The sequence below is a fragment of the Pan paniscus genome, chromosome 6 (genome assembly GCF_029289425.2).
Source record: "Pan paniscus chromosome 6, NHGRI_mPanPan1-v2.0_pri, whole genome shotgun sequence".
In the NCBI taxonomy this organism is placed as follows: domain Eukaryota; kingdom Metazoa; phylum Chordata; class Mammalia; order Primates; family Hominidae; genus Pan; species Pan paniscus.
In genome coordinates this window covers 13,053,837-13,081,250 of record NC_073255.2, presented here as the reverse complement: position 1 = coordinate 13,081,250, position 27,414 = coordinate 13,053,837, and the positions used below count along the sequence as shown (strand labels likewise).

General features: G+C 38.3%; 1 protein-coding gene across 21 annotated transcripts in view; it reads left to right on the top strand.

Annotated features, from left to right (window-relative positions):
• Nucleotides 1–27,414, top strand: part of ICA1 (islet cell autoantigen 1) — a 154,123-nt gene that overhangs the window by 86,149 nt on the left and 40,560 nt on the right. For 19 of the 21 annotated variants that reach the window (XM_057302821.2, XM_008978684.4, XM_034963707.3 and 16 more), the window contains exons 7-8: nt 21,757–21,882; nt 22,904–23,002. In XM_057302821.2, the coding sequence (XP_057158804.1) occupies nt 21,757–21,882; nt 22,904–23,002 (225 nt within the window). Of the gene's footprint in view, nt 1–1,222; nt 9,291–21,756; nt 21,883–22,903; nt 23,003–27,414 lie in introns of those variants that run through there. The other 2 variants (XR_008626147.3, XR_008626146.2) reach the window with 2 other exon arrangements.

Genomic DNA, 27,414 nt, shown 5'->3' with positions numbered 1-27,414 from the left:
TAGTAGAAAGGATAAATTAATTGTGGTACCATTCATTCAATAGGATACCATACAGTAATGAAAAAGAACGAACTGTTACTATATTGCAATACTATGGATGACTGTCATGGGTGTGATGTTGAATGAAAGAAACTAGATATCACAATATATACATGACTTCATTTATATAATGTTTAACAGTAGACAAAACTAATTCATGATGATAGAGATCAGAATATTGGTTATCTTTTTGAGGAGGTATTGGCTGGGGATAGAATACAAGGGAGTCTTCTGGAGTGCTGAAAATGTTTGGTATGTTTTTCTGGGTGGTGGTTAATGTGGGTATATACATATTTAAAAGAGTATGGAGCAAAAAAAAACTGTATATTTTGCACTTCAGTGTAAGCTAGACCTTAACAACAACAACAACAAAATCTAAGCAGCTGATAGTAAGGAGTTTGAGAAGAGGAACGGGGGAATAGAGTCATAGAGCTTACATGAAAAAAAGCATAGAATAAAGTGAGTTTTAGTAACATGGTTACTTAGAAGCCCTTTAGAAAGAAAAGGACCATATAATCAGGAGTATCTCTGTTGTTTACATATCCAACTTTTTAAGTTCTTTACCATTTCATACATATATCTCCCAGCCCTAAATATTCGGAGAACTCTTTCTGTAAAAATGTGGGGAAAAAAAGTTCTCCCTTCCTCAGGAAAGTATATTTAGTATTTGGAAACTCGTTTGGGGAACTAGAACAAAAGGCTAAGAGCACCAGAAGTTCACCAGAGAGTCATCTGGGACTTCTTAGTTCTAATAATTATGCTAAAAGAAAACACTGAAGAATTTTCTAGCAGTTTTCAGATTCATCCCACCACATTTAGCAACCCCGCAAAACCGTTCAATAGTTGTTATACAACATTTCTTTACAAATGCATGAAATGGTATGAAAACGAATTTTGAGAATTTCTGAACACTTTAGTAATCATCCGATGCTGTTGATGACATTCTTGTTGATGGTCAAACTAGTAATGGAAATAATAAATCTTTGGATCACTGTCAGTTGTCTATGGGATTGTTAGACTTCAACCCACTTCCAACATTATAGCTAGAATCCTAAGTCATTTAGCCTCTTCTTAAAGCCTTCCCCGCACTGGGTAGGATAGGCTAGGCTAGGTTATGGGACAGAGACACCCACAAGTCTATGACTTAACTCAATAGAAGTTTTTCTTTTGTGTTCCCAGCCAGGCGTCCAGGTTGGTGGGGTGGCTGTCCTCTAAGAAGTCATTTAGAGACTCGGGTGACAACAGCTTTGCAGTCCTTAAAACTTGCCCTTCAGTGTTCCCTGGATGTGGACATCTCAGTCATCTCAAAAAGAGAAAGCACATACAGGAGCCTGTGTGGAAGAGTTTTATGGACAAGCCTGGAAGTGATGCAGGTTACTTCTGCGCAGATTCCATTGTAGAGAACTTTGTCCATAGCGACAACCATTTTCAGAGGAGTCTGAAAAATATAGAAGGGCAGATGGATTTGGGTGGAAAGCTAGCAGATTCCACCATAAGAGCACCTGGTCATGATGCTAAAACGCTGAAATGCTGTCAGGCCTATGATGACAAAAGGAGCCATCACTGACACCAAGCGTTACTGGATCAGGTGTGTACAAAGAACCCGGGATCCACATTTTCCAGAGCAGAGCAAATTAGAATAAGGCAATTTCCAGCAGGAAGGAGCAAATAAACGGTACAGCAATATATAAAATCTTAACACAGAAAATGTTTTAAAGATTTAGACTAATGGGAAATTGAAGCAGCTGGACAAGCTTCCTTCTTGGCACACAATTACTGCAGCAATGTCTTCTTTTTTAAAAAAAAAAAAAAGACCACACCAAGCGACAGAATGTTAGTCATCAGACTATAAAAATAGAAGCTACAGACCCAAAGCACAAGATGATGTATATTTCTGTGCACCAGGTTAAAAATTATTTGACTAGCATTTTTAGCACCTACTATCAGTACTGGGGCAACAAAATCAAGATATGGTTTCTGCCATACCCTCCCTGAGGAATGTAGAAAACAGTCAATTAAAATACAGGGACCATTCAATGTGATAAGTGTCTTGTGAGGTAATAGAGGTATATAACGAACTGCTTTCAGAGCCTGAAAGTGGAGCATCTAAGATCAGACTTTGGGAATCAAGATATGTGCTTCCTAGAAGGTATGGCACAAGCTGAATTTTGACGGGCCAGTGAAGGAGAAACAACGTGACACCAATGGGAACAACATGGAAGGGGATGAAAACTGGGAACTTACAAAGGAAGGAACTTACAAAGATGAAACTGCTTGATGAGCTGGAAGATTGTGCATAGTTTAGTTTTGCTAGAGAAAAGAATGTGTGAAAGAAGCCAAAGATGGAGGTAGAGAAGTGGGCCAGGGCCAGATCATGAAGGTCCTGTGCTCACATTACAGAGTTTGCATTTACCCTGAATGTCTGGGAACTGCTGAAAGTGCTGTTAATGCATCAGTCTTTTGAGATGCTTCTGAACACCGATATCAACCACACTTTGGTATTCAGTGACAGCATAATGGATCCATAAAGGGAAGGACCTGATCTTTTTCCCCATTCACTCTATATAGGACCCACTATAGAGTGAATAAATACTATCTCCCTAACAGAATTACTTTCTGCAAATCAGTTCACCTGTTAATTTATTGGTTGATTTGTGGATGTGAGTTGTGTTTACTTACAGTGACTGGCCATCAATAAGCATAATAAAACTATACTGTACTATAAAATACAAGTAGGTTTAGCTTAGGCAGCCAAGAGACAGAAGCAAATTCTTCAGCTTTTCACATAGCACATAGATCAAAAGAAAGATTAATAAAAATAAAAGTAATAAAAAATAAAGGAAATATCAATGGGATAAAAATATTGTAGACCTTTACTGAAGAATTTCTGCTGAAATATGTGCTTCTCAGATTAGAGATAAATTGATAAAAGGGTGCCCTGGGCTCAGTCTTGTGACCTAATGCTTCCACTAATGACCTGAAAGAGGAAGTGAACCCAGTTAGCTGTTTTCTGATGACAGAATTGCTTCCTTAAGTTAAAAACAGAAAACAGAAAAAAAAAATTCACCAGCTGAGCAAACATTAAGAATGTTGGAACAATGTAAAAACTGACCAAATTAACCTGAAATGTATCTACATATTATAAACTACGCGATTGTGAATAATTTTGACTGTATTTGACTTGCCATGGGCTCGAAAATAGAAGACCTTTTTCTCTGTGATCATACATCAATGGATGTAATTACATAGTGGGTAATAGTTTGTATTTTAAAATAAGAAGCCAAAAATCAAATTTTTTATACATTAGAATATTTTCATGTAATAAATTAACAAAGTGATAAGGAAAGAGAGTAGTAGACGAAGTGCTGACACTCCATTTTGGGTAATATAAAGTTAATCTCGCTGTTCGGAGATGTGGTGTAATTGAGGAGGTAAAGTGGTTTAGTGAAATGAGCAGGGGCTTTCACATCCTGGCTCCACCCCTGCCAGTTGAGTGCTTAATGTTTCCGAAACCTGCTTTCCTTCTTAGTGAAATAGAAATACAGTACCACAATTATGTTGTAGGTACATTGTGAAAGTCAGATGAGAATATGTGCATGTATGTATGACATCTAATCAGTAAGTGGTGGTGGTGGTGGTGATAAGGACGAGGGATGTTATCTGAGAAAGCCTGAGCAGTAATTCAGCAAACAGAGCATGTTGTGCCCTGTTGAAGAGCAGTACTATGTAGTGGGAAAAGCAAGGCCTGAGGAGTGATTTGTTCACTCATTCTGCCATCGTCTCTTCATTTACTCATTGTTGTGCATACCTGCTGCCCACAAGGCACAAAGCCCTAGCCTTAGAAAATTGAGTGCTGTGGTTTCCCCCTTCGTGCAGCTTAGAGTCTGGAGGGTAGCTGAGCACACACAGGATCAGGTGGCACTTACCACGGTTTTGTCTCATAAGGGCGTCTGCAAAGTGCACTGACTGCAGAGAGGAAGAAGCTGCTAACTCTGCTGAGGGGCATTACAGGAAAAGGTTCTCAGAGGAGCAAACCCTTAAGCGGAAACTTAAAAGATGAGTGAGAATTAACCATGTGGACAAAAAGGAAGAGGACTTTCCAGGCAGAGGCAGTACAGAAGCACGTGGATGGGATTGGCCTGCTGTAGCTCAGCATGCATGGAGGATAAGGTGCCTGGAAGGTAACATGGGAAAGGAGACCTCTGAGCTAAGGCAGGCAGGCAGGGCCTGGGTGCAAAGTTTGTGTTTCGTACAAGAGGAGACAACATCCAACCCTAGTCCTGGCATTTCTACACACTGGCTGTTTGCTTTTAGGAACGGTACTTTGTACCTAAGCTTTCTCCTCTGTAGAATGAGGGGAGTTGCAGAATGAAACAGTTGTAAAACAGGAGGCCCTCCATAAGTGTTCACTTCCTTTTTCTCCCCTTTGCCGTCCATGGAACCAAAGACTGACGAGGCAGGAGGGGGGGATAAGCAAAGGAGAATCACAGCTCTCTTCCTTGGAAACTCCGAAAAGTGGATTATGCTAGGAGTGCCCAATTCTCCTGAATCATCGTTGAGATAATTATTTTGAGATTTTGATCCAGTACAATATTTGATATATTCCTAGAAAATGACCATGAGGCATTGGTGTGCTCTGTTTTTCTAGGCGGCTTTTGAACCCCTAATCCCTGTTTGATTTTTGTTTTGTTATCAGAACATGTATAAACCCGAACTTCTGAAGAGCAAGTAGGGAAGAAATTTGGTGGCTTTTTCACTATTATCTGAAAATGAGTATCTGAATGAAGGTTGCATGCCATGTTTTTATAAATCAGTTGAAATTGTGTCAGCTGCATGTGTGGTTTATTCAGGTGGATACAAAAAAAAAAACCCTTAAACAGTTTTCATGCATGCGAAGGGAGTATTATCTGGATGATTCAATTTAAACTCCTATAAATTCAGCAGAGATGTAGCTGGAAAACCTAATGTTGTCACTGCTTATTTATTATCACTGAATTGTTGGAGTTTAAAATGAATGTTTAGGAGGAAATGAAGTAAAATGACAACCACATCTTCCTTGTTTTTGGCAAAATACTGATGATTAACCATCTTAGCCACAGCATTAAACATACAGATTCTTCCCTCTTTTTCCTCTCCTTTTGCTTCTTTATTGACTTCAACTTCCCTGTCCCTGAAATCTCTCTACCCTGCTCCCTCCTTGAGCAAGGTTAAGCATCAGCTTGGCCAGCCCACTCTGTGCCCCTCCCCGCTTTATCCCCCACCTTCTTTTCAACCTCTCACTCCGCCCCACGTTTTCCTTACCTCAAGTGCTGAACCTGACAAGCACATGAGATGATCCTTTCTCTCTTTTGCCCTCCAGATGGTGGAATTTTTGTCTCCAAGGCCATGTTTAACCACCCCATTCCTCTCTTTCTCTTAGCAGTGGAACATGTATTTCTCTCTGGCCTTGGTTTAAAGTCTTTCTCACTCATTCTTCAGTTTCTTTCCCCCACTATTCAGGTGTAATTCTCTTCAGCGCAGTGGTAGAATGACGCTGCTAAGAGTGGACGTGTTTGTGTTTCCTGCATTAAAGAGTATGAATTGTCTCACTTGTCTCTCTCTCTGTTTTTTGTTTTTTTGTTTTTTTGTTTTTTTGAGATAGAGTCTGGCTGTGTCACCCAGGCTGGAGCACAGTGCAAGTGATCCTCCCACCTCAGCCTCCTGAGTAGCTGGGACTATCAGTGCTCACCACCACACCCAGCTGATTTTTTAATTTTTTTGTAGAAACCCGGTTTTGCCATGTTGCCCAAGCTGGTCTGAAACTCCTGAGCTCAAGCGATCCACCTGCCTCAGACTCCCAAAGTGCTGGGATTGCAGGCGTGAACCACCACGCCCAGCTTTCATTTTTTTTCCTGCCATCTTGGGGGAAATTCTCACACTATAATGTGGGGGGCAACTTTATATGCACATTTAAAGCTCATTCATTTCTAGTGCACTAGGTTCGTTATAAAAGCATAAAGAAAAACTGTATATATAAATGAGTTTTCTGTGCCTGCTTATTACTACAACTATTTATATTGTCATAGGTACCTTTTCAAAAGTCAGTTTTTCAATCACCCATTAAGTTAGATTAAGAGGAAAGATCATGTTCTCTATTTGTTGATGAACTTACAGAACATGTAAAACAGATGGGAAAAGAAACACATAATTAAAGAGACTGACCACATTTCCTAGAACAAGCCACGCATACTCCATTCCCAGGGCCTTTGTGCTCACTCTTCTTTCTGCTGAGTCCTCTTCCCCCTGAGATCAGTATGATTTGCTTCCTCATTTCCTCCAGGTCTCTGCTCCTATATCACCTTCTCAGAAAGTCTTTCCAAGACTATTCCATATGAAACAGAATCCTCTACTACCCCTCCAAACCCTGCACTCATATCTTTCTTTCAATGCTTTATTTTCACCAACAGACAATATGTTTACTTTTGTTATTTATTGTCCAGTTTCACCCACTACAACATAACCATCATGAAAGCAAAGACTTTGCTTTATTCTCTGCTTATCTCCAGCACCGAGAGCTATAGGTGTTCAATTATATTGCTTGGGAGGAGGAAGAGAGGGAAGAAAGGAATTAAGAAGTAAGTAATGGTGTCAGGAAAATTAAAACCTGGAATGGCCTGAGGTTTATGAAACATCTTAATAACAACAAGGCTGTTGTGAGCATGAAATAGTACCTTGGAAAGACAGACCTGCTACTGGAAACAGATTATATTCCTTCTTCATTTATTAGTTGGAATGCTTCAGCAATGAATAACTCCCTTGTCAATTATCAGGTCGTCCTGAAGCACAGACAATTTGATAGGATATGCAGGATAAATGTTTGTTTCTTTTTCTTTGTCAAAATATTGAATTGGTTCACTAGCATTCTCTACAGGTGCCCAGTGAGGGTTTTGTTTGTTTGTTTTTCTGTTTATTTGTTCATTTGCTTGTTTTTAAGTATTATTATGAACTCATAGATTTGGATATATTTGATGTGTTTTAATCGTTGCCAATATTAACTTCATTGATGCTCACAATGTCTCATTTTTGGCTAGTGGGAGTCTCTTAGGTTGACTCCCGAGTCCTTTTGAACCCAGTAATAGCATTCTTTGCTTTCTGGTACAACCGAATATTTCAGAATCATCTTATGTATTTCCTTCCCTAGTCCTGGAATCAGCAGTTTTGTCAAGGAGCCCTGGTTACTTAGAGAGGGACATGATAGTCAGAGTCTGTGATCTCATTGCTTCTAAGTTAGCCGTTATTTGTAGACCTTTACAGTGAACAGAGCCAGAAAATGCACTTTATATGATTTAATCTTAATAAGGAAAGCAAAGAAAGCAAAGCAACTAAGCCACTATTTTACTTTCACCTCCGTTGTCAGTGATATTTAAACTGGAAATGATAGAAAGATTTTAGGGAAAAATTGAAGCTCAATCTATGAAAGGAGCAAATGTGTGCTAGTTGTATTTAAATACATTTAGTCACCAGACTTAGATGAATTATGTCTCAGAAAGAACTCATGTATGCAAGCACAGTAATACTGCCAGTGACATTTGAGAAATCAGAGGTGCCAGAAATTGCGTAACAAGAAAATATTGTCCTATTTTTAAAAGAGAATTTTAAAACTTGAAAATTGAATATACTAAATTAAACTGTGTTCTTAACCAAATCTAGAACTGATCACTTCTAGATGGTTTATAAGCAACTTAGAAAAAACATGTGATTATTTCAAAGCAGAATGAGTTTATTTTAAATCTAACACCAGACTAACCCTATTTATTCTTGTTATATTTTGTAAGTCTCATAGTCATCTCTATAGATATAAATGGAGTAAAGTGAGTTATAGATTGGATTTTTTCAAAAGCAAGATCTAGCTCTATGCTGTCCATAGCACACACCTTAAATGTAAAGAAACAGATTTATTCAAAACAAAAGGATAGATTAATATATAGCCTGCAAATTCTAATCAAAAGAAATCTGAAGTGGCTTTATTAATATCAGACAAAAACATACTTCAGCACACGGACTATTACCAGAAATAAGGATATTTATTGATGATAATAGGGTCAATTTATAAAAAGGATATAACAACCCCAATGTTGTATACAACTGACAATAGAATATAAAAATAGAATAAGAACTTAAAGGAAAAATAGACAAGTCTACAATAATAGTTGAAGATTTCAACACTCATCTTTTAGTAATTAATGGAAGAAATAGACAGAAATCAATAAGGATATAGAAGACTGTCAGCTACCTTGACTTCACTGACATTTACAGAATGTTCCATTCAACATCACAGTATATGTTATTTTCAAGTGCACATGAAACATTCACCAAGATAGACTGTGTTTAGGTTTATAAAACAGGTCTGAATAAATTTTTAAAAATCAAAGTTATGCAAAGTAATCTAGTTATGACAGAATTAAACTAGAAATCAGTAACAAATATATATCTGGAATATCCCCTGAATAATTGGAAATTCAACAATATTTATCCAAATAACTTGTCGATTAAAGAAGATGTCACGAGGGAAATCAGAATATATTTTGAAATAATTGAAATGAGAACACAACATATCAAAATGTGTGGGTTACAGCTAAAGCAATGTTTAGAGGGAAATTGAAACTATTAATTATTAGAAAATAAGGAAGTTCTCAAATCAATAATATAAATTTTTATCTTAAGAAACTAGGAAAAAAGAACAAATTAAACCTAAGTACACAGAAGACAGTAATTAAGAGCAGGGGCAGATGAAACCATAAACAGAAAACAATAGAGAAATCAAAAGCTGGCCTTTTGAAAAGATCAATAACATTGATAACCTGTAGTCAGATTGGTCAGAAACAAAAGAAAGAAAACATAAATTATTAATACTTAGAATTAAGGAGGACATTACTATAGACAGTACAGGCACTAAAAGAATAATAAATATTATGAACAACTTTAAGCCAACAAATTTGATAACTCAGTGAAATGGACAAATCCCTTTAAAGACAAGCTACCAAAATTCACTCAAATAGAAATAAATAACATGGTAGCCCTATATCTATGAATAAATCATATTTGTAGTTAAAAATCTTTCTACAAAGGAAACTTAAGTTCTATATGGCTTCACTCATAAAATGTGCCAAACATATACGGAAGAAATAATATCAACTTTACATAAACTCTTCCAAAAAAATGAAAGAGGAGTGAACACTTCCCAGTTCATTTTATGAGGGCAGAGTTACCCTAATAGCAAAACCAGAAAAAGATATTATAAGAAAAGCAAACTACAAGCTAATGTCCTTCATGAACATAGACAAGAAAAATTATTATCAAAATATTAGCAAAAGGAAATGATGATGGGGTTTCTTTTTGGATTGATAAAAATGTGCCAAAATTGATGTGGTGATGATTACACAGCTCTGGGAATATACTGAAAATGATTTAATTGTACACTTTAAATATGTGAACTGATGTTTCCTCCTAAGATCAGGAACAAAATAAATATGCTTTCTCACATAAACTTCTGTTCAAGATTAACATAGCCAATATAATAAGGCAAGAAAAATAAAAGTCTTATAAATTAAAACAGAAGTAAAGCTGTCTTCATTCTTGGACAGCATGTGTACATAGATCTATCCACATGAATTTTTATGGAAAATTCTAAGGAATCTCCAAAAGAACTTTTAAAGCTAATCGTTGAATTTTGCAAGGTCACAGTATACAAGCTTAAGTTATAAAAATTAATTATATTTCTAGTAATGAACAATTAGCAATTGAATTTTTTAGAAATTATAATAGCATCAAAATATGAAATGTTTAACAATAAATTTAACAAAATATATGCAAGACCTGTGCACCAAAATCTACCCAAAAAATGCCAAGACAATTTAAAAACCCAATAAATGGAGAGAGAGACTGCATTCCTGGGTCAGAAGATATTAAGATGTCAATTGTTTCCAATAAATCTGTAGATTCAATGCAGTCCTAATAACCCCCTAAAGGCTTTTTTGTAGAAATTGACAAGCTGACCCTAAGATTTGTATAGAAATGTGATGTACCTGGAATGGGCAAAACAATTTCAAACAAGAACAAAAGAGTAAGATTTATACTACATGATTTCAAGACTTACTGTAAAGTGACAGTAATCGAGACAGTGTGGTATTGGCATAAGGACAGACATATAGATCAGAATAATAGAAAGTCCAGAAATAGACCTACACAAAAGAGCCAAGTTAAGGCGGTTTTTCAAGAAGTGGTGCTTGGACTATTGGGTATCCATATTGAGGAAAAACAAAATGAGCCTACATCTTTGTCCCACACCATGTGTAAATGTGAACTTGAATCAGATCTCAAGTCTAAATGTAATAGCTAAAAATACTACATTTCTAGAAGAAAAAGTGCAGGAAAACAATCTTTTAGACCTTAGATTAGGGAAAGGTTTGTTCAGGCATTAAAACACACACACACGCACACACACACACACCATAAAAGAAAACTTGGTAAATCAGACTTCATCAAAATTTAAAACTTTTTTATTTCAAAAGGCACTATTAAGAAAATGAAAGGCAAGTTCAGACTTAAAGAAAATGTTTTCAAATTTAGTCTGATAATGAATTTGTATTTAGAACATATAAAGAACTCTTAAAATTCAGTAATAAAAAGATAAACCCATTTTTAAAATAGGTGAAAGATTTGAGTAGACACATTACTAGAAATATATGTGGCAAATAAGATATGAAAAAAAGTTCAATATCATTAGTCATTAGAGAAATGCAAATTAAAATCACAATAATTATGACTATAATGGCTTGAATTTAAAAGACCGAAAATGCCAAATGTTAATGAGGATGTGGAGCAAATAGAACTTGTATTCATTGCTGGTAGGAGTACAAAATGATGCAGTTACTTTGGAAAATGGTTTGGCAATGTCTTATAAAGTTAAGCACACACTTACTGTATGATTTAGCAATCCTGCCCTTAGACATTTATCAAAGAGAAATGAAAAATGTGTTTACACAAAGACTTTTGCTCAAATATTTATAACAGCTTTACTCAAAATCACCAAAAATTGGAAACAATAAACAAAAGAGCCAAAAAATTGATGTACAAGTAACAGTATATTCATACAATTAAATACTACTTGAGAAATAAAAAAGAACACACTACTAATACATGCAACAACACTTATCTCAGAAAGGATTGTGCTGAGTGAAAGAATCCAGCCACAAAAAAAGACTATAGACTACTTGGCATTATTCTATTTATATGAAACTGTAGAAAGACAAATATAATCTATAGTGACAGAAGTCAGATTAGTAGTTGGCAGGAGCTGGGACTTGAGGGAAGGAATTGACTACAACGGGAACTTTTAGGAATATAGAATGTCTTATATCATGATTGTGGTCATAGTTGCATAACTATATACATTTGTTCAAAAATTCATAGAATTGCACATCTGAAATTAAATTGTAGCTCAACAAAGCTGCTTAAAAGTAATGATGATGAAGATGATGATATGATAATGAAGGAAATAGAGGCATCATCTCCAAGGTGCACAATAAACAGATACCCTCTCTGCATACTTTTCCCCTAAAAACAGGGAATCCACTGACCACAGTGCACTTGAGGGAATTTGATGGGCTAATTTCTTTCTACTGTGTTGAGAAGCCTGAGCTAAAGAAACTTAGCAAGATTTCTGATAATAGAAGCTCTGTTCAGGCTATGTGGCTTGAAGTTTCCCTATGCCTACTTTGAAACTGATAAGATCAACACTGTTGACCAGGGGTTCTTGAGATGGTATCTAAACATTTTGTGCACATCTCAGAATACTGTCAGTCACGTGGTCAATGGTGGTAGATTTGTGACCCTGTGTCCCATGGTTTAAAGAGCATGGATTATACAACCAAATACACCTGAGTCTGGATCTAATATTTATTTGTCAGATGAGTATCTGGGTATTGATTTCCTCTTCTGTAAAATAGGGATTTCCCAAACAAATGTTATGGCATGTAATAGGTGGTATCTGATAAATGGAAAGGGTTCTGTGTTTCTAAAATAAATTTTAGAAACACTGGAGTAATCAAAGTTAAAAAGAAATATTTATCATGAAACTTCTTAGATCCTTTCATATGAATTGCTAAGCAGGCAAAAGTAAGCAGCCTGTGTCCGTGCTATCCGGATTCCACAAAACAGAAAGCCCTCTTGATTCATTGAGGTAAGCAGAGGAGTTAATTAGAAATCCCATGTGACCATAGGAAAAGCAACTGGATCCAGAAACTTTAGTGCTACTAGGTCTGTCAGTCTCTCGGTCTCTCTCTCTCTCCCTCTCTTTTTCTCTCTCTGCTCTCTCCCCCCTGTTTTTCTTTGTAGGTCACCTTTGTTCTCTCAGACCAATGTTCCTTACACCACAAGAAATTTAAATGGCAAGATTGTCTGCCCCTAATGCTTTAGCCAATAGAGAAGGAAGGAGACTTTTTCACTCTAGCTCCAGGTTCAGAAATCCTAAGGAAGGGCTCTGATTCACCCAGCTTTGATCAGGTGCTGTTCACTGAATTAGCCAACCACGGTGCATTATGATTAATTCAACTTGGGTAAAGATGTCCATCCCTGGTCTAGTCAGTGGAATTTGGCCTATAAAAAGGCTTACCACCCCCCATTTAAACCACGTTATTAAAGTAAAGAGAAGAAAATTGTTTTGTTTGTTTAATAATGCTTTTTTTTAACATTTATTTTTGGTTCAGGGGTACAGGTGCAGGTTTGTTGTTTAGGTAAATTACATGCCAGGGGGGTTTGGTGTACAGATTATTTTGTCACTTAGGAAATAAGCATAGTAGCTGATAGGCAGTTTTTTTATCCTCACCCTCTTCCCACCCTCCACCTACCCTCAAGTAGGCCTTGGTGTCTGTTGTTCCCTTCTTTGTGTCTATATGTACTCAATATTTAGCTTCCACTCTAGGTGAGAACATGCAGTATTTGTTTTTCTGTTCCTGTGTTAGTTCACTTAGGATAATGACCTCCATCTCCATCCATGTTGCTGCAGAGGACATGATCTCATTTCTTTTTATGGCTGTGTAGTATGCTATGGTGCATATGTACCACATTTTCTTTATCCACTCTACCACTGGTGGGTGTTTAGGTTGATTCCATATCTTTGCTATTATGAATAGTGCTATGATGAACACATGTGTGCATGTGTCTTTATGGTAGAATGATTTACATTCCTTTGGATATATTCCCAATAATGGGATTGTTGGGTCAAATGGTAATTCCTTTTTAAGTTCTTTGAGAACTCACCAAACTGCTGTTCCCAAAGGCTGACTAATTTACATTCCCACCAGCAGTATATACACATTCCTTTTTTCTGCAGCCTCACCAGCATGTCATTTTTTGACTTTTTAATAGCCATTCTGACTAGTGTGAGATATATCTTATTGTAGTTTTGATTTCATTTCTCTAATGATTAGTGATGTTGAGCATTTTTTTCATATGCTTCTTGGCCATGTCTTCTTTTGAATAGTGTCTGTTTATGGTTTTGGCCTGTTTTTTAATCAAGTGGTTTGTTTTTTGCTTGTAAATTTAAGTTACTTATAGATTCTGGATATTAGACCTTTGCCAGATACATAGTTTGCAAATATTTTCTCCCGTTCTGTAAGTTGTCTCTTTACTCTGTTGATAGTTTCTTTTGCTGTACAGAAGCTCTTTAGTTTACTTTGGTCCCATTTGCCAATTTTTGTTTTTGTTAAATTGCTTTTGCCATTTTCGTCATGAAATCTTTGTTAGGTCCTAGTCCAGAATGGTTTGTCCCAGGTTATCTTTCAGTGTTTTCATAGTTTTAGTTTTTTCGTTTAAGTCTTTAATTCATCTTGAGTTGATATCTTTGTATGGTGTAAGGAAAGAGTCCAGTTTCAGTCTTCTGCATATGGCTAGCAGTTATCCCAGCACCATTTATTGAATATGGAGTCCTTTCTCCATTACTTGTTTTTGTCGACTTTGTTGAAGATCACATGGTTGTAGGTGTGTGGCATTATTTCTGGGCTCTCTATTCTGCTCCACTGGTCTACGTGTCTGTTTTTGTACCCGTACCATGCTTTTGCCTTATGTGCATGTAGGCCCCACAGAGAAATCTAGCCCTAAGAAGTAAATTGAAGCTTCTTTTCATGATAGGCCATTATTAATAATTACGTTTTACTGGTAATTAATAACACCAATATGCTGTTTTGGTTACTGTAGCCTCGTAGTATAGTTTGAAGTCAGGTCATGTGATACCTACTGCTTAGTTCGTTTTGCTTAGGACTACGTTGGCTATTTAGGCTCTTTTTTTGGTTCTATATGAAATTTTAAAATAGATCTTTCTACTTCTGTAACGAATGTCATTGGTAGTTTTATAGGAATAGCATTGAACCTGTGATTGCTTTGGGCAGTATGGACATTTCAACAATATTGATTCTTCCTATCCATGAGCATGGAATATTTTTCCATCTGTGTCATCTCTGATTTCACTGAGCAGTGTTTTGTAATTCTCACTGTAGAAATTTTGCACCTTCCTGGATAGCTGTATTCCTAAGTGTTTTATTCCTTTTGTGGCTATTGTGAATGGGATTGCATTCCTGATTTGGCTTTCAGCTTGGTTGTTGTTGGTGTATATAAATGCTGATTTTTTTAATAATTGATTTTATATTTTAAGACTTTGCTGAAGTTGTTTATCAGATCAAGAAGCTTTGGGAAGAGATGATGGGGCTTTCTGGGTATAGAGTATTATTATCTGCAAACAGGGATAGTTTGACTTCCTCTCTTCCTATTTGGGTGCCTTTTCTTTCTTTTCTTGCCTGATGGCTCAAAGCTAGGACTTCCAATATTATGTTGAATAGGAGTACTGAGAGAGGGCATCCTTGTCTTGTTCTGGTTTTCAAGGGGAATGCTGAGAAGAAACATTTTTTCGATGAGGTAAGGATATCATTGAGGGGAGACCAAAAATAGATCCTGAAGTCTACTGTTGGCTGCCCACACACATGTGTGGTGCACACACATTCACTTACACATACTTCTTTGCATAATAAAATATGAAAATTGCTTCTGCCATGAGTGGATGCATATATGATAAATGAAGTAACATAAATTGTTAATTAAAGGAAGTGTTAATTAAAGGAATTCAGCAAAATTCTTGGTTATTTGGCCCTCGAGAGGTCTTGGTTCATCAGCCTCGGATGAAAAGATCCTCTTTTAATGAAGCCAAATAAATATCTGACCTCCTGTTTTGGGGTGTTTGTTTGTTTGTTTTTGAGACAGGGTCTTACTGTCACCCAGGCTGCTTCTGGAGTGCAGTGGCATGATCACAGCTCACTGCAGCCTCCACCTCCTGGGCTCAGGCAATCCTCCCACCTTAACTCTCTGAGTAGCTAGGACCACAGGCAGGTGCCACCAGCCTGGCAAATTTTTGTATCTTTTGTAGAGATAGAGTTTTGCCATGTTGCCCAGGCTGGTCTTGAACACCTGGGCTCAAGCAGTCCACCCATCTCAGCCTCCCAAAGTACTGGGATTACCAGTATGCAGCACTGCACCCAGCCTGACCTTCTGTTTTTGAACTGACTTCAGATGGGCTGGCTTAGACTTTCTCTTGTGGCACCTTATTAAAGACCAAAAGAAGTAATTGATTTATTCAGTGATCTTAAAATTTTCCCTGAATGCAGGATGTAGCCTCAGGGGAAAATAGGGGTGAACAGATCCAGTTAATGACGGAGGAGTATTAGAGCTGATTGGGGAAGAAGGCCAAGATTTCTGATGTGGTCTGAGGTGTCCATGAGAAGTTGATGTGAGTAGAACTGGCTGGTGGAAAGGCAAGCGAGACAATAACATTAAGTCTGGGGTAGTCAGGTACGGAGGAGTCATCCTCCACACCCCAGCACTCAACCCCTCACCAGGGCCCGCTTTGCCTCTTAAGTGTCTTTTGGATCAGAGCAGTGTTTTCCATAACCAGCATCACTATCCAAATCTAAACTACGAACATCTTTCCTCTTGACTCAAGATCTATTCTTTTTTTCTTTTTTTTCTTTTTTTTTTTTTTTTGAGACGGAGTCTCGCTCGGTCGCCCAGGCTGGAGTGCAGTGCGATTATCTCAGTTCACTGCTACCTCTGCCTCCCAAGTTCTAGCGATTCTCCTGCCTCAGCCTCCTGAGTAGCTGGGATTACAGGCGTGTGCCACCACACTATCAAATTTTTGTATTTTTAGTAGAGACGGGGTTTCACCATGTTGGCCAGGCTGGTCTCAAACTCCTGACCTCAGGTGATCCGCCCACCTCAGCCTCCCAAATTGTGGATTACAGGCATGAGCCACTGAGCCCGGCCCAAATCTATTCTTATCTACCTTCAACTCTCTCCTTCAGTCCATCTCCCACTGCAGTGAGTAATCTTTCAAACTGAAAATAGGATCCTCTCTCTTCCTTGCTTAAAAGCCTCCAGTGTTTTTCTGCTATTCCAGGATAAAAATTAAAATCCTGAGCACGCCAACAAGGTGCTGCTCCAGGATGTGCCCCAACTCACCTCTGCCTCATCTCATCCCACCCTCCTGCTCGTTCTGAGCAACACAGCTACACTGACCTACTCTCAGCTCTAGGACCTGCTTTATTGTCCTCCACCCCACAACCCTTGCACACACTTCTCCTTCCACTGGACTTCTCTCCCTCCTTGCATAGTTAATCATGCTAGTCCTTCAGAGTAGAGGTTGAGCACCATGTCCTCGGAGGACACCCTCTGGGTCAGATTCCTTGGTCAATCATTCTTGAGGGACTATGTGACTTTCCTTCTGAGTACCTCACTCAGTTCATAGTTACACCTTCGCTGATCTGAAATATACCCAATGGACTATCGATTCCATTTGTGCCGACTGCTACCAGCATATAGAAGATACTCAATAAGTATTTGCTGAATGAATGGATTTAAGGCCAGAGCTATCTTCTATAAGAAGATATAAAAATGAGAGTAGAATCATTGTTTTATTTTATAAGGTTAATAAAACTCTTAGAAAAATGCAAAACTACTGTCATATTATTGGTTGTAGAATAATAAAGACCTTTCCACTGGATAGAAAAGCCAGATTGAACTGAAAGTACGAATAGCTTTGGCTTCACCATGCGTTGTTCAATTTGGTGCTAAGAGTTAGAATTTCAGGTTAGAAGGAATAAGTACAGAGAAGGGCTCTGATGTTTTGCCAGTCAAATCATTGCTCCTTTCTCTGGTAAACTGAATTGCTGTAGCCTGAGGAGGACAGAACCCAGACTAAGGAGGCTCTAAAATACATGGCCATTAGACCAGGCACAGTGGCTCATAGCTGTAATCCCAGCACTTTGGGAGGCCAAGGCGGGCGGATTTTCTGGGGTCACAAGTTCAAGACCAACCTGGCCAACATGGTGAAACCCTATCTCTACTAAAAATACAAAAATTAGCCAGGCGTGGTGGCGCAAGCCTGTAATCCCAGCTACTAGGGAGGCCGAGGCAGGAGAATTGCTTGAACCCAGGAGGCAGCGGTTGCAGTGAGCCAAGATCGCACCACCGCATTCCAGCCTGGGTGATGGAGCGAGACTCCATCTCTAAATAAATAAATGACCATTTCCTACAACTTGGAGAATAAGAGAAGATAGGTGGGGTAACAGAAATAAAACTAAGAAATAAAGGGTACATTTATTTGAGTGAAGAAAATTTTAAAAGGGCCTTCAAAACCACAGGAGCTCCTCAAGATATTTATGTAATAGAATATAACTTATCTAGGGTTGAGAGGAATAATAATCAAGACGTTTGTCACTTAAGTGCATCTGGAGGCATATGAAATTAGACTCTTGATAGTGGCCTATGCTTGGCTGTGTCCTTGGTGTTTTAACCTCAGGCTTCAGGCTGGAAATGTGTTTTCTAGAGCAGACATGGAGCACAAAATATTAAATGAACTTTGCTGTATTCAAAACGCCCAACAGTGTAGCATCCTCCTTGTTTGGCAGGGAAAGGGCTCAGCATTTGGAAACTCAGCAGTGCATTAAGTATTTTAATAATCATTGTTGACATACAAAGCATATGGCCTTTCAGAATCATTGGGTCAAGTGTTGAAGTTGTCTTCTAGGTTTCTAAAATTACCTTACAAAATTCAAACAAAATGAAATTAGGGTACATTTCAAACTACACTAATTCATGAGCTTTGTGTTATAAGCAAGTGAAATAAGTTTTCTCCTAAGATATAAGAGAATCTATGAGTAACTGATTATGTTAATGTAAAGGAAAAAGCAAAATGGACACCCCTGCAGAAAAAGTTAATTTGCATTTCATTAGAAAATCTAGAGGTTCCATATAAGTAGGCCAGCCTTACGAATACCTTATATTTACCTTGTACCTCCTAGTCATGCCTAAGACCCACCTCAAATATCCCATCATTTCAGAAGCCTTCATTGTCTGTTTCCTTACAGTTTATATCAGTTGTCTATAACCACAATAATGCTGTGAAATAAGCAACCATAACACTCAATGGCTCAAAACAATAAGCATTTCTCATTGCACACAAGGCTATGGTAAGCAGGACCATTCTCGTCTTTGTGGGCTCACTTGTGTCTGTGGTCAGCTGTGGGCAGGGAGGGCCTCTGCTGATAATGGCTGGGCTCCCTCACATATCTCAGAGTCAGCTGGTCAAAGACTGATCTGCTGGGACAACTGGTCTCTCCTCCTCACGTCTCTTGCATGCATATGTTTCTCACCCCCCTCCAGCTGGTCAGCCCAGGCATATTCTGATGGCCCTCTCAAAGAAGCAAGAGAGAAAGTGGAAACAGGCTGGCATTGTTTTGTCAAGCTTACAGTTTCATTACATTTGTTAACATCCCATTGACCAACGCAAGTCACATGGCCGAGCTCAGAGTCAGAGTAGGAGAACACTACAGAGTTACAGGGCAAAGAATGGGAATACAGGGAGGCCATTAGTTAAGGCTTTAATGCCATCATCCTACAACCCCACCCCTCTCTGTTCCACCACCAGCATTAATCATTTCCTTGTCTGTGCTGTCTCTCTGTTCCTCTTAGTTCTATGTTTTTAATTTTCCCATTCTATTATAATATAGTGACTAACTTGTCTGTCCTCCTTAAGAGATGAGGGGGTCTTTATGCTATGTGCATTCGTTTATAAATATTTATTGACTCCCTGTTATGTACCTCATTCCTTTACAGCTTTATAGACACCCTAGTTCCTAGCGTTGGTCCTGACACACACCAGGCACTCAGTAAATACGTGTTGAATGAATACACACTTGAAAGCTCCGACTCCCATGTGTATTTTCTTCCCCTTCGTAGGAAAAGGCTGAAGACAGATGCCTTTCAGTACCCCAGCTGAGGCGGCCTTCCTGGCCAGAGCAACCGATGACCAACACAGGGATCTACAGTGAACATCTTCCCCTCCAGACTCCCCCGATTCTCCCCTCCAGAAATTAGGTTTTCTTTTTTCTGCCTTCCTATTCCTCTCAAAGGGAGGCAGGAAATCTCTAACACTTACTCATCCTAGACTCTTTTTGTAGTCAGAGCTCCCAGGGAATTTAAACTACTGGCTCTTTGCTCTGCAGTGGAGAACCGTCCAGCTCATGGTATGGTCAGTTTGAAAGGAACTGGGTGACTACTGATCTTTGATCTTCCCAGATCTGTAGACCAAGAATACAGAAGAAGTCTTAGGACAGTTTTGACATAGCTATAGACACAAGATTCTATTCATACAGAGTATTAATTCTTTCTATCAGTGTAGTGTTCAATGTACTGCCTCATTATTTTCCAATTCCATAGAATCCTTCAGGGAAAACTTGTATTTCTGGGTAGAATCATCATTCTGAGCTTCTTGATTTTCCAGTGAGTAGCCTAAGTTGCTTGAGAGGCAGAATAGCATGGCTTTGGAGTCAGGCCGGCTAATTTAGAATGCCAGCCCTGCCCATGAGTAACTTGCCTTGATGAAGCCTCGCAATCCTCATCAGTAAGAGACAGTAATAACAGCAGCCAAAATAGAATGATGCTGACATGTGATAAGTAAATTGTATTCACTGTTAGATTTAGTATTATTATATAACATCCTATAATTTTATACATTGTGAATATGTTCATATTAGTGGTAAAAATGAATGTATTTTATATAAAATGATCTACGTATTTATTTTTATTAGAAAATAAAATCATCACTTCTTAAACTACATTAAAGGTTATACTTTAAAATGCATGCAAATACCTCACCTTTTGCAATGGCTTGAAAAATTTCTTTATTCAGCCAACAAATACGTATTCAGTACCTGCTTTGCACCAGGTTGCTAGGCAATATAATGATGAACAACGTAGACATTGTCCATGCCCTCCTGGTATCCTATGATGAAAGAATTATTAATACATCAGTGTTACTTCCAACTCTCAGTAACCTATCTAGTATCTATAACTTTACGATGATCTGAGATAAATTAATATTTGAACTCATCACACTGAATACACTGAATATGTACAGCTTTTTATATGTCAATCATACCTCAGTAAGGTGGTTTTTGAAAAATTGGCTGGTTTTCTCTAGCCAAAATATGCTGTGTTGACACTATAGATTGAAGGAAGGTGTAATTTTAACTTCATATTTTGTTTTTTTTTTGGTTTTGTTGTTGTATGTTTATTTGTTTGTTTTTTTTGAGACAGGCTGTCACTGTCACCCAGGCTGGGGTGCAGTGGCACAATCTTGGCTCACTGCAACCTCCACCTCCCACGCTCAAGTGATCCTCCCACCTTAGCCTCCCCAGTAGCTGGGACTATAGGCGTGCAACCCCACACCTTTGTTGTTGTAGAGATGGGGTTTCACCATTTTGCCCAGGCTGGTCTCAAACTCCTGAGATCAAGTGATCCACCCACCTCAGCCTCCTAAATTGTTGAAATTACAGGTTTAAGCCACTGTGCCTGGCCTTGACCTCACAATTTTCAATGCAGCTGTATCAAGTTGTAAAACTTTCTATTTTGTTTTGAAATAATGTGTAAAATAGATGTTTCTGAATCTTTCCCTGACGTTCACTCCATCCCCAAATTCCTGTATGGTTTAAGGATCGATGGAGGATTACTAGTACACGTTACTCAATAGTAAAAAGTTTCATCCATGGGAATAGTTTTTTTAGGCTGTGTCAAAATTCCCTCCGACGGGATCTTAGATTGGATCCTGGAACAGAAAAAGGACATTAGTGGGAAAACTGGTGAAATCCAAATAAAGTCTGTAGGTTAGTAAATAGGATTGTATCACTGTAAATTTCTTTGTTTTAACAAATGTAGCATGTTCTATAAGATGTTAACACTAGGGGAAGCTGAGTGAAGGGTATGAGGGAACTCAGCTTCTAAAGACTGTAGGAAAACAATGGAGCAAAGCTGATTTCCTCACCACCCTGCTTGTCTCCAGTCTTCTCCCAACCATGATCAGTTTGTGAATGCCTTGAGAAGAAAGGATTTTAACATTAGACTAAGAAAAATAGAATTAGGATGACAAGTGTGCTATAAAATCATAATGTGCAGTACTCTGATTTGGCTCCTTTGGAGGTAAAGAATGGATGTTGTAACATCTTCCCATTTGTCTGGAATTTTCAAAAGTGTTTTCATATGTGAAAGAGAAAAGGCCTGCTGTTGGTCTCATTTCACCTGCAAATTTTACCTACTTAAGGGTTAGGGTGATTCAGAAATTCCTCTTTATTTTCATAGGTACAAACACAAGTGCGCCTTGCAAAAAAAAACTTTGACAAATTGAAGATGGATGTGTGTCAAAAAGTGGATCTTCTTGGAGCAAGCAGATGCAATCTCTTGTCTCACATGCTAGCAACATACCAGGTAACAAAATAATGTTTGTTGCAATGAACCAAGGATGGCACAAGGTTTAAATAACATCAAAATGGTGTTTGAGCTAAAAGTAAGCTTTGGCCATTGTGAAGTTCTGAATGCCTTTCCGTAATTTCACTTCCCACATCTCTGCCTTCTAGGGTCCTACGTTTAACCAAACCAAATAGTAGCTATTTCCTGTATATACCATAATTTCCCACTTCTGTACTTTTACTTATGGGGTCCCTTCTACCTGGAGTGCCTTTCTCCTCCATCCGTGCCTTTCCAAATTCCATTCTTTTTAATGTACCAGACAGAATGTCACGCCTTTTTCAGTAAGCCTCCTCTGAACTCACTTAGCATTGTGTCTGCCCATCTCGTGGCATATCTTTCTCATCAGGTTGTCAGTATTCAATGCATTGTTTTTGTTTCCCCTGATAGCCTCTGAGTTCCTTCCGGATAACACTGCATCAACAATGCTACTGAGCACCAACTGAGGGCAGGATGCAGAATGCTGGATGTTGTAGGAAATGTAACAGTTAAGACCAGGGCTGGGCACAGTGGCTCTCGCCTGTAATCCTAGCACTTTGGGAGGCCGAGGCAGGCGGATCACTTGAGGTCAGGAGTTCGAGACCAGCCTGGCCAACATGGTGAAACCTCGTCTCTACTAAAAAAATACAAAAATTAGTCGGGCATGGTGAAATAGAATCAGCTGAGGGATTGCAACAATAGAGCGTTAATTATTTACCCTGGGTTTTGGAGGATGGATCAGATGAGAAAAAGAGAATGGAGAGGAGAAAGTCCCAGGTGGTGGGAGCAGCATGAGTTCCGGGAGGCAGCATTTGGGGAAACAGGGAGGCATTTAGTTTGGCTGAAATACAGAGTGTAAATGGGGGCATTATGGGAAACATGGAAATGAGTTAGAATCATGCTTTAAAGAATCTTCAAAGCTACAGAGAGTCATACTTCCCTGGGGACCAGGACTAGAACTGGGCATTCAAAACATTAATAGCTTTACTGTCTTTCTTTGCAGACCACTCTGCTTCATTTTTGGGAGAAAACTTCTCACACTATGGCAGCCATCCATGAGAGTTTCAAAGGTTATCAACCATATGAATTTACTACTTTAAAGGTATGGAAGCTAGAGGGGCCACTAGAAAATCTTGAGAAAAGTAAAGTTTTGTTTGTATCACAAGCAAAGTCCATTGCAGAAAGCATCATTATTCCAGGACTCAGAATGCTGAAGAGAGAACTATGCCCCCAGCAGTCTTTTTCTTTCTTTCTTTTTTTTTTTTTTTTAACTGCATCAGGATTCAATACAATGAGAATCTACTGCAATCCAAAAGCACGAATTGAACCTTGAACCTTGAGATACATGTTCCTGGGAGATGAATTGTGGTGAACTTGAGTCTAATGATTGGTCCTGCTCCTTTAAAATACTTGTTTGACATTGCTAAAGGGGAGATTGTACAAGTCCCATAAACTCAGTTACTTTTAATTATTATATTCAAATATCCTCACTTGAGAAGGTGTCCTCCTTTCCTCTCTTACTTCTGAAATGTATCATTTTATTCTGAGAGTATTATCCAACATAAAATTGAATTTTTCTGTAAGACTACAGCAATATTTTCTAATTGAAAAAGCAGTATTAAACTCAATGATTTTTCATCTCAGTAGGGATACATGCACAGTGTCTGATTCTCAGTATTGGATCTGCACATGGAGTGTTTCTCTAGTGGTTACAAAGGATGAATGCATATTGAGATAAAGAAGTGATTTTGGTTCCAAAAGGATTTTAAGAATGATGAGAGAACAGTGGGTACTTCATCGCCAGGTCATGTCTTTGCAAGAAAAAAACGAGGCATGAACTAGCTAAAGTTCACCTTGAACTTGCCTTGCTCTTTATCGTTCAAGCAATTTGTATGTGTTTCATCGCCTTGCTTGACAAGACGTTAAAACATTCAAATGCATTTCTTTTGCTTTAAACCATTTTTTTGATTCTGAGATGTGTATAATGTCAGTGCATACATACAAGTACCAAAAAATGCTTTAAGACCCTGGCCCTTAAAATGAAGTTTCCAAGAGGAACCCAAGAAAGTCCACTCACCTTGTGCTGCACCTGACCTGGCTCCAGCCAGGACACCTGGCCAAAGAATTTGTTCTTCATTATCCTCTCCCAGCTGGCCGCCTGCCCATTGATTGGCACTAGCTGGCATGTTGCATGGTGAATGCGTTCAGAGTGAGCACTGTTTTGCTCTGTCAACTATAAGCACTTCAGGGGAAGGAGCTTTTATTTCTTATGTATCCTCTTTTGTCTAGCCAAATGTTTTGTACACAGTGTGCCCTCAGCCTTCCCCTTCACACTGGCAATGTTACCATTGTTGGTAGGGGCTTCATCATCTCTGATTTACTGCACCTTCAGAAGCAGGCATTCTGACCAAGGCAGATTGGTTAAAAGTATAATGCACTCTCTTCACAATTCTTATACAGGCCTGAGCAAAATCCCATGGATTTTACTCTTTGATAAAGCAGAGGCTTTTAGGGTTTAGGGCATGCATGTGCATCGGGTTTTCTTTTATATATCATTTCAAAGCTTATCTGTCTTTTACAAGACAACTGTACATTACATACACCAACCAGTTAGAAGATGAAATGATGCCTACCCCAAGTATAATTCAGAAGAACTTCAGGCATGAGTTAGTTGCATATAAAGTACAATGTGAATTCATGAAATTGAAGTTGTGCCACAAGCATGGAAGAACCCATATGTGTATCCCTGGCCTCCTGTGCTGAGGAAAATATGGCTCCTTAATTTTTGCTACGACATTTATCCTGCAGAGAGGATCAAGCTGATTATGTTAGAGCATTTCTGGGCAGAGAATTTAGTGAAAGTTTGACAGCAGTGGTTCAGGACATACTTACAAATATTTTGGGCAGATGACTATCTGTTAGCTTTTACATCCCCAGAGCCTTCCTTAAATTATGGTTTAAGTAATAGTTCATGGTTTAATTGTGATATAATCTTAGTAGGAGTAATAATATATCTGTTAGGGTATAATGATGTTATGGTAATATTAAGAATAAATGTTCAGAAACCAACCAAATAAACTGTACTTTTGTTCTTTTGTTACCTCTCTAGAATGGTTTTCATCTAGGCTTTCAATGATGACATATCACATTAGAATCTCAAGCTGATAGATAATTATTAGGTTGGTTCAAAAGTAATTACGGGTTTTTCCATTACTTTTAGTGTCAAAAACCACAATTACTTTTGCACCAACCTAATATTTTTCTTTATGTGGACTCAAATATGATATAATGGAATCCTGTTACGACACAACTCACTATTACATCGATATAAGTATGTTGCATATTGTTTTGTATGCCACAAAACATGATGATGAAAGCCATTAATACTTAATGTATCACAGTAAAATACAAGGATATTGTGTGACTTCCCAACCCTCCTGCACCGGTATTTTTAATACATGTCCTGTGTTTATAAGATTTGTATTTTATCAAGTCATCTTTTAATATATAAAATTTTATTCTGAATGGCACTCTGTGTTGATAATGGCCATTTTGAAATTTAAGTAAATATTTCCACGATTAATTTATTCTGTTGATTTACCTAAGCAAATAGCCCCTGAAATGCCTTTTGGGACTCTGACTGGAAAGAAAACATTGTCTTTAGAGAGGGTTGCCAAGCTCTGTTAATGAAAAGCAAGCCGTTTGTTTTCTTTGCTTCACGGTGTATTCTGAGTGTGTTGGTAATTGTGCCATTGCAGCTGTATTTCCTGAGTGTTAGTTTTATGCTTGATGAAGGATGATAATTAATGCGTTAAACACTCGGTGCATCCTGTTTGGAGGGACAAGTTTTTTGCTACAGAATTACAGAGATATAACTCATGCCCCAAGAAGCACAAAGTTTTACTTCTACTGAACCTTTCTGTAAGAAATAGAGTTATAATTCTTTTACAAAGTTATTTTATTATAAAGATGAGTTGAGTCTTCACCTCATACTTGAAAAATATCCAAGTGACTGTTGTGATATTTTGTTGCAATGTTTTATGTGAGAACAAATATTGCTTTTTTACCCAAGCCTAATATAATTATATTGATTCTACTTTTACTGACATATTCCTTCATCATTTTAATTTTTTTATAATAAATAGATTTTTGTAGCATTTTAACTTTATAGTTTAGCTTTGAAATTTAATATTTAAAAAATTTTAATCTGATAATTATAACAGCTCAAGTTTAAGGCAGAGCAACTATCTTCTAAGTGGTTTCCAATGACAAAAGCAATTCCCTGATCTTGTATTTTCACACAACAAACATTTATCAATTCATTGAAATGTTACTACATATATATATATATTCTGCATGAGTTGTAATTAATATATTTATTTTATATTGATGCTAAATCATCTGGGACTATCTTTCACATGGTAGAAATTATTGAGTCATGGGGCTAGGAATGGAATGTTACTAGCTAGAACTTGAAAACATGGTCACTTTTCTAGAGAAAGTAACTTAGACTAAGAGTTTATGGCATTTTAAAATACTAAATGAAATTCTGTCTTGTTAGGAGAGCAGTACCCTATCTTAAATTACCAACACTGAGATGTGGTAGTCTTTGCTTCATCTTTCGAGGATGTCATTTACTTTCACATTTCTCCACAGATGCAGAGCAGACATTATCAAGGGGGAAAAAAAAGACCTCATAAGTAGAGTGGTTTTCCCTGGAAAATCTCACATATATTATATCAGTGACCATTTTCTCTCTATCTGGCGTGCTGGCAGCAGGTTGAGTTGGGTGTCGCAGTGAGCATTGGGCCCCTCGCAGCAGTGGACATACTCATCCGGGGGCCTGTCCTCCTGCATTTGTATTTTTAAGGAGATCAGAGTGCCTGTATTTAATGAAAATGGCCAGTAGTAAAGTGGATTCCTGTGAGATGCCTCGTTCCAGTGTTTTTGGAAGGAAAGCCAGTTTTTTGACTTTGTTCTTCATTTTCTCTGGTTTTGTGATAAAACAAAGTATGTAAAAGCACAATCTCTGGAGCCAGCCAGACCTAGCTTTAAGTCTGGCTCTGCATAGTGGTGGTAGTGAGAGAGGCGTGAGTGGTTGTGAAAGTGGTAGCAGTGTTTGTGTTGGTGATGCTGGTGATGGCAGCGGTGGTGACAAAGGAGGTGAAAGCAATGACAGCAGCAGTGCTGGAGGAGGTGGTGGTGGTAGTGGTGATGGAGGAGATGATGGTAGTGGTGGAAGAGGTGATGGTGGTAGTGGTGGGGGTAGTGGTGATGGAGGAGATAATGGTGGTGGTGGTGGAGGTGATGGTGATGGTGGTGGAGGAGGTGATGGTGGTAGTGGTGGGGGTAGTGGTGTTGAAGGAGATGGTGGTGGTGGTGGTGGAGGTGATGGTGATGGTGGTAGTAGTGGGGGTAGTGGTGTTGAAGGAGATGGTGGTTGTGGTGGTGGTGGTGGTGGAGGTGATGGTGATAGTGGTGGGGGTAGTGGTGATGAAGGAGATGGTGGTTGTG